The 14,339-nt window shown below is 44.5% G+C and overlaps 1 protein-coding gene across 1 annotated transcript in view; it reads left to right on the forward strand.

The window, feature by feature from the left end:
- LOC120022999 (nuclear factor 7, brain-like) overlaps positions 1 to 9,835 on the forward strand; it is a 10,451-nt gene extending 616 nt beyond the window's left edge. Inside the window, exons 2-6 of the mRNA XM_038966950.1 lie at positions 8,474 to 8,569; positions 8,659 to 8,889; positions 8,982 to 9,004; positions 9,088 to 9,206; positions 9,306 to 9,835. Coding sequence (XP_038822878.1) covers positions 8,474 to 8,569; positions 8,659 to 8,889; positions 8,982 to 9,004; positions 9,088 to 9,206; positions 9,306 to 9,835 — 999 coding nt within the window. The remainder of the gene's footprint in view (positions 1 to 8,473; positions 8,570 to 8,658; positions 8,890 to 8,981; positions 9,005 to 9,087; positions 9,207 to 9,305) is intronic.
- Positions 9,836 to 14,339: the final 4,504 nt, after the last annotated feature.

The raw sequence follows: 14,339 nt of genomic DNA on the forward strand, positions 1-14,339 counted from the left end.
GACCCCCTTTAGGTATTAAAAAAAACATACAAAAATTATTTGATGAAACATTGAATTTAGTCTCACTGCTATTAGCCCATAGAAACACAATGAATAACAGATTCATACAGTGCACTTGGAAAAAGTATTCAGACCCATTGCATTTTTCCACTTTTTTTTTACATTACAGCCTTGTTCTAAAATGTATTAAATTATTTAAAAAATCTCATCGATCTACACAAAATACCACAGAATGACAAAGTGAAAACAGGTTTTAAGAAACTGTGGGACCTTATATAGACAGGTGTGGGCCTTTCCAAATTGAATTTACCACAATTGAAACAGGATGCACTTGAGCTCAATTTCGAGTCTCATAGCAAGGTTTTTGCTTTGTCAATATGGGGTATCGATTTTAGAGTCAAGGCTATAACTTAACAAAATATGTAAAAAGTCCAGCGGTCTGAATACTTCCGAAGCCACTGTACATCCATTCATTTTAACTGGTACTGGGCTACCTTCAGACGAGGCTTGTGAGGCTTGTGGGCAAAACAAACAACATGCATGAGTTTGTGAGAATCTCACCTTTCCATAGAGGGGTCATATTATTATGTAGCCCAAACTGTTCGGACGCTACAGACAGAAGTTGGCAGATTGGCGGTTCCTACTTTAGACAAGTCCAGTGGCGCTTGTGGGGGTCGTGTAGCAAAGTCTCACCTTTACATAGAGTTTTGTAGGCCAAACTGTTCAGACGCTACAGATGTTTTCGTGAGAAGGGATGTCTCCCAGGTCTGACAAACACCGCTGAAGCTCATCGTTGAGTCCATCCTCACCTCCTAAATCACTGTCTGGTTTGGGTCTGCGTCTGTCCACCGCAGTGGCAAACTGCAACGCGTTGTCCGGTCTGCAGAGAGGGACACAGGATGACATCTGCCCTCCATGAATGGAGCTACAGCACCTTTGGAAGTATTCAGACCCCTTAACTTTTTCCGCATTTTGTCACGTTAATTAACTCCATGGCAAGGAAGCATGCAGGAAACCCCTACCATCCCGGTCACACCATCCTCGGTCAATTCACCTCTGGCAGGCGGTTCAGGTCACTCATGATCAAACTTCCCACCACCTGAAGCGTTCCCCCCCCCCCCCCCCCCCCCCCCCCCGGGTTGTGGCCCTCACCATCTGGCCACCTGGCCACCTGGCCACCTGGCCACCTGGCCACCTGACCACCTGGCCACCTGGCCCATAGGAGGCTGCTGAGGGGATCTGGCCCATAAACTGCACATCGCATCAAGCCATCTCTGAACTGTAGACAAAAAAGCTACACTATACTGCATTGCACTCTGTCCATCTTTCTGCATTTCGATATATTCTTACTGATACTGTAAATGTAAATCAACCGTATACCCACTGTATATCAACCGTATACCCACTGTATATCAACCGTATACCCACTGTATATCAACCGTATACCCACTGTATATCAACCGTATACCCACTGTATATCAACCGTATACCCACTGTAAATCAACCGTATACCCACTGTATATCAACCGTATACCCACTGTAAATCAACCGTATACCCACTGTATATCAACCGTATACCCACTGTAAATCAACCGTATACCCACTGTATATCAACCGTATACCCACTGTATATCAACCGTATACCCACTGTATATCAACCGTATACCCACTGTAAATCAACCGTATACCCACTGTATATCAACCGTATACCCACTGTATATCAACCGTATACCCACTGTACATTTGTATATCTGCTCATTCTCTTATAGCTCTATGCTTACTCTACCTAGTTGTATATAATGTATGTAAAAAAAAATCATTGTCTGTATTCTGTCTCTAAATGTTGTCTCTCAGGCAGCTCCATATCACCAAGTAATATTCTGACTGTATACTTGGTGAATAAAGGTGATTCTGATTCCACCGCAGATGTGGAAGGTCAAACATTGGTGGAGGCAGTGGATTGTGACACAGCTCAGTTCATGCAAACAGATATCTCTCGCTTAAACAGACAGATTTTATGGAGAATGTTGTATTATGCTAATTGGTTCAAGACCAAGTTGGGGTGAGGAGAGGGAGGGAAGCAACACTGTTACATTGATGCTGTCAACCTGGATCACTGGTTGCTGCGGAAAAGAAGGTCAAAGGGGGTGAGTGTAACCGGTGTAAAATGGCTAGCTAGTTAGCGGTGTGCGCTAGAAACGTTTCACTCGGCGACGTCACTCTCTCAGAGACCTTGAAGTAGTTGTTTCCCTTGCTCTGCACGGGCTGCTGTTTTTTTTTCGAGCGATAGGTAACAAGGCTTCGTGGGTGACTGTTGTTGATGTGTTCAGAGGGTCCCTGGTTCAAGCCCAGGTTGGTAGCAAGATAACTGTTACACTGGCTTGCTGTGATTGGCTCAGATAATGGATAAAAATGGTGCTCACGAACTTGTTTAGCTAGCTAACCAAAGGAGACAGAAGACACCCTGTAACAACTGATAATGTAATGAAATGCCAACAGTGTAATAGCTGCTAATAATGTAATACTTTTTGCATTTATAATGTAATAAATGTCAATAATATAATAAATATGCTGAACGCAAAATGTTTCAGCGCATGTTGTAATAATTATTACATTATGTGTTGATGATTACAGTAAAAAGAAAATCCATTAATAGCGTAATAACTGTCTCAGGTCTACCAACATCGGTTCGTCACAAAACTTGATGATGGTGTTGGAGTCGTGTGTGTGACCACACGGTCGTGGGTGAACAGAGAGTACAGGAGGGGACTAAGCACACAACCCTGTGGTACACTGACAACCTGAAATGGTCCATTCACTCATGCTGCCAAACATACCCTCGTAAAACTGACAACCCTACCGATCCTCGACTTCAGCGATGTCATTTACAAAATAGCCTCAAACATTCTAATCAACAAATTGGATGCAGTCTATCACAGTGCAATCCGTTTTGTCACCAAAGCCCCATATACTACCCACCACTGCGACCTGTACGCTCTTGTTGGCTGGCCCTCACTCCATACTCGTCACCAAACCCACTGGCTCCAGGTCATCTACAAGTCTTTGCTAGGTAAAGCCCCGCCTTATCTCAGTTCACTGGTCACCATAGCAACACAGCAACAATTCTGTCTTGGTCACTAATAGCCTCACAAATGCCTCAGATTCACCATAGAGCATCCTGACTGGTTGTATCACTGCTTAGTACGTCAATTGCACTGTCACTAACCGCAGGGCTCTCCAGAGTGTGGTGCGGTCGATTTGATTTGCCTTAATAACAAACTTGTGTGCAGTCTGTAAACACGAATACAATTGTTAAATTACGAGCCATTTAGGTTTAACCTGAGTGGCAGGCAGCCTAGTGGTTAGAGCGTTGGACTAGTAACCAAAAGGTTTGCAAGATTGAATCCCCGAGCAGGCAAGGTAAAAATCTGTTGTTCTGCACCTGAACAAGGCAGTTAACCCACTGTTCCTAGAATGTCATTGAAAATAAGAATTTATTCTTTAACTGACTTGCCTAGTTAAATAAAGGTTAAAAAAACACGGAAAAAGGTCAGGAACCTTTCTGGATGGCCATGATGACTGAGATAATGGATGATCTGGATATGCTGAGAGATGAGTTTGGATTACTCTGTTTCTGTCTATAACACGAGCTGCTGCTCAGTATGTGTAGATAATCCTTGCTACAGTGTCTTTTTTTGAAAAGATATCGTGGAGAACTGCAAAAGTGTTGCTAATGCTCTCAACATTGATGCCCTGAATTTATCAAGCGCTATCAACGAAGATCAGTGGGAAAAGGTTGTAATGACCTACTTTCTGGAAGACGATCATGCCACGCGGACTCTTTCTGACTCTGAAAATGAAGCCGGCGATGAGGACATCCCTAATTTAGGTAAAAACAGTTTCCATGAATCAGACATTGTAGAGTCTTCTGATGACAGTAATGGGGGAAGAAACGGCGATCAACAGTGTTGTTTTAAAATCAGTGGAATGCGCGGTGGAAGCACAGTATGATAGCAAAAGCGTAAGGAATAGAAAAGAGGACACACAGAAGGCTGTTGTGTAAAAACACCTGTCTCCGGATTACATCTTCAAACTAAGGGCAACCAAGGCATCCATGACAGAGAGGGAGAAGCGTTCATCCATGTATACGGCTAGTAGTCTAGCTACATTTTCAGATATTATAGTTCCAAATTTTGTCAGAAAGCTGTTTTCATTGCAAGTTAAGTTACTGTTCTCTAGTTTCCTAACGTTAGCTAGCTGGCTGGCTCGCTAGATGGCGTTATGTGATCTGTGTAGTAATATTATTTGTATCTCAGAAATAATTTGCATTGCTAGATATACCCTAATATTAGCTAGCTAGCTAACATTGAACCTATTTGGTTAGCTTATGCTAACTGCAGATTCATGCATGGTGGCTAACTATGACAATCCGTTTGTATTGCTAATAGTATGGGTTGGGATTATGGTTCATTGTTTAGCTCACTCTGTTTAGCACATCGCCCCACATGTGAATCCTTAAAGAGATGGGTGGGGCTAAGGCTTAAGAGGGTGTGAACGATGCTGAATGGGTGTAGACAAAGATGAGCTCTCCAGTAGATTTACCAAAAGATTCAAGGGACATTTTCTCAAAAGTGGGGATACAGGTTTATCAACTTTCAAAGCAGAATTACTTTTCCATTGTTCCTCAACTGCAGTGTATGATACGCCATTTTCTAGCTCTGACACTACTTTTATCCAATGTAAAAAACAAAATTTCAAATGTTGATACGTAAGACCAAATCGAGGTGGTGGGTCACAAATGTCAGACAAATAATAACCATTAATTATAATCCACATAATAATTAACATTTCCGGTTGCTGCATGATTATTTTCCTGCCGTAACAAACTGGCTCAAATTAAGATTCTACATCTGTATGTACACAGTCATTGAACACTGGTCATACTGTTTTACCCACTTCATATGTATATACTTTATTCTAGTCAATGCTCATCCTATATAACTACTGCTGTAAATACATGTTCTATTCATATACTGTCCATACCTATACACTGTCTATACCTATACAGTGTCTTTACCTATACATTGTCTATAGAAAGTCTGTACCGTCTTGAACATTTTAAAAATGTTGTTGTGTTACAAAGTGGGATTGAAATAGATGTAATTCTAATGCTTTGACATTGATTTAAAAAAAAAACTCTATAAAATCAAAGTGAAAATAAAATGATTTACTGTATACAGTATATATATATATACTGTATATACTGTATATACTGTATACAGGACACACCTACTCACTCAAGTTTAAAAAAACATTTTTTAAGAATGCCAAGAGTGTGCAAATCTGTCATCAAGGCAAAGGGTGGCTACTTTGAAGAATCTGAAATCTAAAATATATTTTGATTTGTTTAACACTTTTTTGGTTACTACATGATTCCATATGTGCTATTTCATAGTTTTGATGTCTTCACTATAATTCTACAATGTAGAAAATAATAAAAATAAAGAAAAACCCTTGAATGAGTAGGTGTGCCCAAACTTCACTGGTACTGTATATATACAGTGCCTTCAGAAAGTATTCAGACCCCTTGACTTTTTCCCACATTGTTACGTTACAGTCTTACTCTAAAATGGATTAAAACAATAATAATTCCTCAGCAATCAACGCACAATACCCCATAATGACAAAGTGAAAACATTTTTTTAGAAATTTTACACAATTATATTAAATGTATAACAGAATTTTGCTGTCTAGCCATGATCCACAAAACCTTGACAGAGCTTGAAGAATTTTGTAAAGAATAATGGGCAAATATTCCACTTCTCTGATTCAGAGGGGTTAAATGTTTTGGTTAAATGCATTGTTGTGCAACTGACTAGCGATCACCTTTCTCCTTTCCCAATGCACAACGTTCTTATGACAATTACCCAAGAAGACTCACAGCTGAAATCACTGCCAAACGTGTTTCTAACATGTAACACACACACACACACACACACACACACACACACACACACACACACACACACACACACACACACACACACACACGCAGGCACACACACACACACACACACACACACACACACACACACACACACACACACACACACACACACACACACACACACACACACACACACACACACACACACAAAGCTTTTAACATAGTGTTTTCAACTTACATATTTTACACACTTTGACATACATAATTACGTTGTGTATGTTTCTTCATAAAGTCATTATTATTCAACATGTCCTCACCTGGGATTTCAACTCACAACCTCTTGGTTGACGGAATTCCAATCATCCTGCTATGCCACCGTGTAGGTGTTACTGACTGACTGATTTCACCTGTATTCCTACAACTTTACACTTCAAAGTACATCACAGCTCTGTTCAAAAATACTCTCAAGAAAAACTCATTTATCAGAAGTCACATGAAAACAGAATACTTTGCCCCGCAAACATTAGACAACTATAATGAAAATACTATAATGAAAACACAAACTAAAATCTCAAATAAGTGAAATCAATGATGAGAGAATAGTCATATTAACTAATAACTAAGGGTGCGTTTGTAATTTCACTGGCTATCTACTCCGATTTCAGAGCACTCTCGTCTGAGTGTGCCAGAGCGCAGAATAACTGATGAATTTACGAATTCTCAACACCCGTTGAGGTGTCAGTAAAAGTCGCCAAAAAAGCGTAAATAAATAGTTGCCAGCAGCACAGTTACAGTCACCAACGCTCTAGATAACATGAAAACAGCCTAACCAACTCTGCTAGGGCAGGTAAAATGGTCAGAGTGAGTTGTTCTCTCAATTATGCCTGGAAGTCCCCAGCAAGCTAGCTAACTTTAGCCAGTTAGCTTGGATGCTTGACTGCCTTTGTGAGATCAGAACACTCTGATCAACCCTACTCCTCGCCCAGAACGTCCAGCTCTAAACGCGAAACGCTCTGAATTTACTAACGGACAATCACATCAAATCAAAGTTTATTTGTCACGTGCGCCGAATACAACAGGTGTCTACAGTGAAATGCTTACTTACAGGCTCTAACCAATAGTGCAAAAAAGGTGTTAGGTGAACAATAGGTAAGTAAAGAAATAAAACAACAGTAAAAGACAAGCAATATATAGTAGCGAGGCTATAAAAGTAGCGAGGCTACATACAGACATCGGTAAGTCAGGCTGATTGAGGTAGTATGTACATGTAGATATGGTTGAAGTGACTATGCATATATGACGAACAGAGAGTAGCAGTAGCGTAAAAGAGGGGTTGGCGGGTGGTGGGTGGCGGGACACAATGCAGATAGCCCGGTTAGCCAATGTGCGGGAGCACTGGTTGGTCAGCCCAATTGAGGTTGTATGTACATGAATGTATAGTTAAAGTGACTATGCATATATGATAAACAGAGAGTAGCAGCAGCGTAAAAAGAGGGGTTGGGGGGGGCACACAATGCAAATAGTCCGGGTATCCATTTGATTACCTGTTCAGCAGTCTTATGGCTTGGGGGTAAAAACTGTTGAGAAGCCTTTTTGTCCTAGACTTGGCACTCTGGTACCGCTTGCCATGCGGTAGTAGAGAGAACAGTCTATGACTAGGGCCTTCTTCTGACAACGCTCTGAATTTGTAGTATGGAGCGACACCTGAGACAGCGTTTTTCATCACCGTCAACAAAACACCAAATGATGGAATTTCTCATGGAAGAATGGTGTCGCATCCCTCCAATAGAGTTCCAGACACTTGTAGAATCTACGCCAAGGCGCATTGAAGCTGTTCTGTCGGCTCGTGTTTGCCCAACAAAGTATGAAGACACGATGTTGGAGTTTCCTTTATTTTTGGCAGTTACCTGTATATCGAGCGCACCTCAAGTATTGAACATATTTTTGATATTCAGCCCATGTCTGCTATCCTGCCTCTACAGGAACACATTGGATATGATCACATTGGATGTGTTCTGTTAGAACATATTGGATGTGTTCTGTTAGATCACATTGGATGTGTTCTGTTAGAACACATTGGACTGAACAGTTCTGTTAGAACACATTGGATATGATCACATTGGATGTGTTCTGTTAGAACATATTGGATGTGTTCTGTTAGATCACATTGGATGTGTTCTGTTAGAACACATTGGACTGAACAGTTCTGTTAGAACACATTGGATATGATCACATTGGATGTGTTCTGTTAGAACATATTGGATGTGTTCTGTTAGATCACATTGGATGTGTTCTGTTAGAACACATTGGACTGAACAGTTCTGTTAGAACACATTGGATATGATCACATTGGATGTGTTCTGTTAGAACATATTGGATGTGTTCTGTTAGAATACATTGGATGTGTTCTGTTAGAACATATTGGATGTGTTCTGTTAGAACACATTGGATGGACTGAACAGTTCTGTTAGAACTCATTTGGTAATCTGCTGCATAACAGTATAGTGAGGTTTTGTCTCATTCCAGGAGCAACTTCAGACTGCCTTGAAGCCCTTACAGAATAAAATGGAAGTCTTCAATGAAGTTAAACAAACCTTTGATCAAACAGCTGAGCACATTAAGGTATGTATAAATCATACAAGTGTGCCTTAGTAATAGAAGTATTATTGGAGAATTCCAATTAGAATCCAAATGTTTGATATTGTCTCCAGAGCCAGTCCCAGCACACAGAGAGGCAGATTAAGAAGGAGTTTGAGAAGCTTCACCAGTTTCTACTAGATGAAGAGGCAGTCAGCATCGCTGCACTGAGGAGGGAAGAGGAGCACAAGAGTCTGATGATGATGAAGAAGATTGAGAAGATAAAAAGAGAGATATCATCCCTTTCAGACACAATCAAATCCATAGAGGTGGAGTTGATAGCTACAGACATCTCATTCCTGCAGGTCAGATCTTCTTTCTCAGGTGGTCATTGTGGTCCTACAGTAAATACTAAACCCTTTGCCCAATAATCACATTTTATCATATGCTTTTACAGAACTTGAAGGCCACCATGAAAAGGTAAGTATGTTGCCTCCTGTCTCTCTTGTCTGGGGTTCTGAACCCAAGCCCACAGCAGCACTAACTCCTGAACATTCTTCCAGAGCCCACTGCACACTGCCGGACCCAGAGAGGGTTTCAGGAGCACTGCTAGATGTGGCCAAACACCTTGGCAACCTGCAGTTCAGAGTCTGGGAGAAGATGCAGGGGATTGTCAAACATAGTGAGTACAAAATTGATAATATTAATGAACAGAGTTAATTGAAAAGCCAATATAATAAGACATGTATTGTCCATACAATATGACCTTTTCTGTTTTTAGCCCCTGTGATTCTTGACCCCAACACTGCACATGCCTGTCTCTCTCTGTCTGATGATCTGACCACGGTGAGATGCTCAGACCAAAGGCAGCAGCTCCCTGACAACCCGGAGCGGTGTGTGTTCTATGCAGATGTTCTGGGCTCTGAGGGATTCATCTCAGGGAAGCACAGCTGGGAGGTGGAGGTGGGGGATCACTCTTACTGGTTTCTAGGAGTGGTCAAAGAGTCCATCAACAGGAAGGTAGAGATAAATAGAACACCGAGGTTTGGAATATGGCAAATTGGGCAGATGTCTGGTCGGTATATAGTAGCAGATGGGACACTTGCTATGAAGAGGAGACCTCGGAGGATCAGAGTGGAGCTGGACTACAACAGGGGGGAGCTGTCCTTTTACGACCCCAAGGACATGACACTTATCCACACATATAAAGACAGGTTTACTAAGCGACTTTACCCATTCCTCTCTGTTGGACTGGGTGTTGGTGCCAACAACCCTGATTTACAGATCTGCCTATCAAAGAGTTGTCTTTGACAGTGCTGTCATCACAGGGATGTGTCCAGCTCCTTTATTGGCCCAATAACAAGCTTTATTTAATTTTAACACACTAGAAAGTTCGAAACAAACCCCACTCCTCGTTCACTGCACATAGAACCCCATCCAGTCCTTTACAAAATCCCCCGGACGGTGTTCCATCCTCCCATATGCATACTCCAGTGTGACCCGAGCCGGCACAAGCGCTAGCAGGACAGCTCTGGGGTCTGTACACCCCGCAACATCTCATGTTTCCTGGTCTTCCACACTGCCATTTTTAACTGTCCCAATGAGTAGTTTACTAGGCAGTCCCTTTACCTATTAGCTATGCAATACCTAGGTCCTCCAACAAACGGGTCCAAAGTCAGCCTCAAAAATAAAGGTAGGGTGGTTGGTCGGTGGTGGAGGGAGGGCTTATAACGCGATTATCTAGCAACCCAAAGGTTGTGAGATCCAATCTCATTACGGACAACTTTAGAATGTTTTATATTTAGCAACTTTTCAACTACTTACTACTTTTTAGCTACTTTGCAACTACTTAGCATGTTAGCTAACCCTAACCTTCTCTATGAGAGGCTTATACAGGGAGCGCCAACATCCTCTCAGAGAGGAGCCACGTTCCCAACCCCCGTCCCCTGGCCACCCCGTTGCCCTCAGCCCATGCAGATGGTGTTTCTGAGCCAGCTTCACAGCTACCATGTACAGAGCCTTTTTGCAGTGCAAAAGGCCCCCGGCTTTGGAGTCTTGAAAGATAGGATCATTCCCTCACCCTACTGGTATTCTCTGCAGTGGTAGCAATGGTGAAAGGAGGTAGGTCAGTGTCATTCGTGGTTAGACGGTTCCAGTCTTCCTAGCAGCTCTCTGAACGAGCCCGGAAGTGCAGCATGGACCCCCTCCACCACCTGCTGCAGCAGCTTGGCTGACTTTATGGATGAAGCCTCCGCGATGTCTCTAGCAGATTTCCACCCAGCCTCTTCTTGCAGGTCACCCAACTTAGTGATCCCCGCTCTCACAAGCCTGGCCTGCAAGCTGGCAGAGGTCAGCACTCTGGACTGAATGAATTGGTTGTGCAATGGTGGCTTCTCCGTTATCCATGGCCGTGAAACGTCTCTTTGAGCAGATAGTATTTTTCCACGCCCAAAGCACAGCCTGGTAGAACGAAGTAATGGCTGACATATCGACCTGCTCCAGATCCAACAGGAAAAAGAGCCTGTCATACCCAAGGTCCCCTGCTCTCCTCAGAACAGCCATTACTCAGAACACTGTCCCTCCAGCACACACCCTTCTGGTACAGAAGTATCTCTGCAGCTTTAAGACGGAAAGCTGTCACTCTGGACCCAATGTCCACCAGCCCTTGGCCCCCGTCATGCAAAGGGAGATGTAACCCTTCTGCATGTGTCCAGTGTTGACCAAAATATATCCACATGTAACCTCTGCAGTTGCTAGATGAGATTCTGTGGGGTCCCAACACCGACAGCCTGTGCTAGAGCATTGAAGCGGCCAAGTTATTAGCGACCAGTGGCAACAACCACCGCCATTTAGACAACTTAACCGCAACCTTGTCCAGCAGCCCCTCCCAGTTTCTCTCCAGAAACTCCGAGGCCCCCAAGAACTCCCTTAAGAACATCTCTTCTCTGCCCCACTGCAGCCCCCCAGGAAGACTAGGAGATTCTGCTCTGCCCCACTGTAACCCCCCAGGAAGACTAGGAGATCCTGCTCTGCCCCACTGTAACCCCCCAGGAAGACTAGGAGATCCTGCTCTGCCCCACTGTAACCCCCCAGGAAGACTAGGAGATCCTGCTCTGCCCCACTGTAACCCCCAGGAAGACAAGGAGATCCTGCTCTGCCCCACTGTAACCCCCCAGGAAGACTAGGAGATCCTGCTCTGACCCACTGTAACCCCCCAGGAAGACTAGGAGATCCTGCTCTGCCCCACTGTAGCCCCCCAGGAAGACTAGGAGATCCTGCTCTGACCCACTGTAACCCCCCAGGAAGACTAGGAGATCCTGCTCTGACCCACTGTAACCCCCCAGGAAGACTAGGAGATCCTGCTCTGACCCACTGTAACCCCCCAGGAAGACTAGGAGATCCTGCTCTGACCCACTGTAACCCCCCAGGAAGACTAGGAGATCCTGCTCTGACCCACTGTAACCCCCCAGGAAGACTAGGAGATCCTGCTCTGACCCATCTCCCCATAATCAGACACACACACTCTTCTCCCAGGTCACCTTAGCTGATGGCATCACCTCAAACAACACTAAAGCCATTCTAACCTCTTCCACATCTCCCTTCCCTTTAAAAACACTGTTACATCATACGCAGAAGCCGACAGTGAAACCGTCTCCCCACCTACTACCCCTGGAACTGACAACCCCTGCAGTCTCTCCCTCACCCTACAACCCCTGCAGCCTCTCCCTCAGCCTACTACACCTGCAGCCTCTCCCTCAGCCTACTGCCCCTGCAGCCTCTCCCTCAGCCTACTACACCTGCAGCCTCTCCCTCAGTCTACTACCCCTGCAGCCTCTCCCTCAGCCTACTACCCCTGCAGCCTCTCCCTCAGCCTACTGCCCCTGCAGCCTCTCCCTCAGCCTAAAACCCCTGCAGCCTCTCCCTCAGCCTACACAGCAGTGTTTCTGAGGCTAAACTGTAGAGCTGACTCAAGAGTGGACACCCCTGCCAAATCCCTCTCTTAACTGGGACTTGCTGGCTCAGCCGACCCCCCACTTTTACCATAACAGAAGCCCCACAGTACAATAACTTGACCCATGATCTAAACCCGCTACCCAGGCCAAACACTTCCAAACAGATTGGCATGACACACTCTACCAAAAGCCTTTTCTTGATCTATCGAAGTGAGTCCTAGTGATGTCTATCAAAAAAATACAAAAAATAACCTTTATTTAAATAGGCAAGTCAGTTAAGAACTAACTCTTATTTACATTGACGGCCTACACCGGCCAAACCCAGACGACGCTGAGCCAATTGTGCACCGCCCTATGGGACTCCCAATCACGGCCGGATGTGATACAGCCTGGATCTCCCACATCTCTCAAAAGAAACAAGTTGTCCATTATTGTCCGCCCAGGCACACAGTATGCCTGGACCCTGTGAACTATTGTGTGCAAACAGACTTTCAGACGATTTGCCAAACACTTTGTAATCCAAGCAGAGCAACGACGCCAGCCTTCAGTTCTTCAATATAGGGAAGTCCCCATTGTTCAGCAGCAGTGACAGAACCTCCCACTGGCAGCTGACTGGTAGCACAGTTATAAAACTCAGATGTCAGTCCATCGACCCACGGCACACTGCCAGGGGAGAGCTGCTGCACAGCCACGGTTAGTTTCTGAAACTAAAGTTCCCCCTCCAGTCCAACACTGCCCACATCCTCCTCATCTCCGCTGGATCTGACGTCAGAGACCCTGAAGGATGCCTGATCTTGTAAAGAAGACCCCAGCTGCATCCGCTTAGCCCTCAAACTCCGTCTCTGACCCTGAGTCAATGTCTCTAATATCCAGCTCCAACCTCTGAATAGCAGACCTTATCCTAGCTGGCCCAGAGTACTCCTTAAAAATCCTTCTTTAAGCTGTCTCATCCCTTTCATCTACACTGATTGAAGTGCATTTAACAGGTGACATCAATAAGGAATCATAGCTTCAATCTGGTCAGTCTATGTCATGGAAAGAGTAGGTGTTCATAACATGTGATGGTCTGAGATGCCACTAGGGCAGATCTCCCCTTACTGACATAGATCCTATGTAGCCTTGCTGCACTAATCTTCCCCTCCACTACCTTCACACATGTATAGATTCTGTCTCCACACGTCTACTAGTCCATGCTGTTTCAACACATTGGTTAAGGCCACCTCCGACTGTGGATGAGCTTCCTCCCAGTTCCTATCTAGTGTGGAATCTGTTTTACAGTTCCTCCGTTCCTCTATTCTCATCGGGCAGCTCCACGGAGTCCGGAGCCCCCCGGCTGCCCCCAACTGCCTCCAACTCCTCCCCACAATCACCCCGCGTGTCTGTAATTACACTGGGCACATCACCCCGCGTGTCTGTAATTACACTGGGCACATCACCCTGCGTGTCTGTAATTACACTGGGCACATCACCCCGCGTGTCTGTAATTACACTGGGCACATCACCCTGCGTGTCTGTAATTACACTGGGCACATCACCCCGCGTGTCTGTAATTACACTGGGCACATCACCCTGCGTGTCTGTAATTACACTGGGCACATCACCCTGCGTGTCTGTAATTACACTGGGCACATCATTCTCCGTTGTCTGTGAGACAGGCGCATCAGCCTTGGAGTCAGCATTGCCACAGCCCTCGGTAACCACTGCTGGGAGTTCAGTTACTAGCAGGCACGCCCCTGAGCTCTTCGCCACAGAAACCTCGGCCACATCAACATCAACGTCATCAGAACGTACTGATTTCATGGCACATGTTTTATGAACTGATACACAAAACAACTCTAGATTCAAACTTAGATAGTTTTAAA

The sequence above is a fragment of the Salvelinus namaycush genome, chromosome 28 (assembly GCF_016432855.1).
Source record: "Salvelinus namaycush isolate Seneca chromosome 28, SaNama_1.0, whole genome shotgun sequence".
NCBI classification, from domain to species: domain Eukaryota; kingdom Metazoa; phylum Chordata; class Actinopteri; order Salmoniformes; family Salmonidae; genus Salvelinus; species Salvelinus namaycush.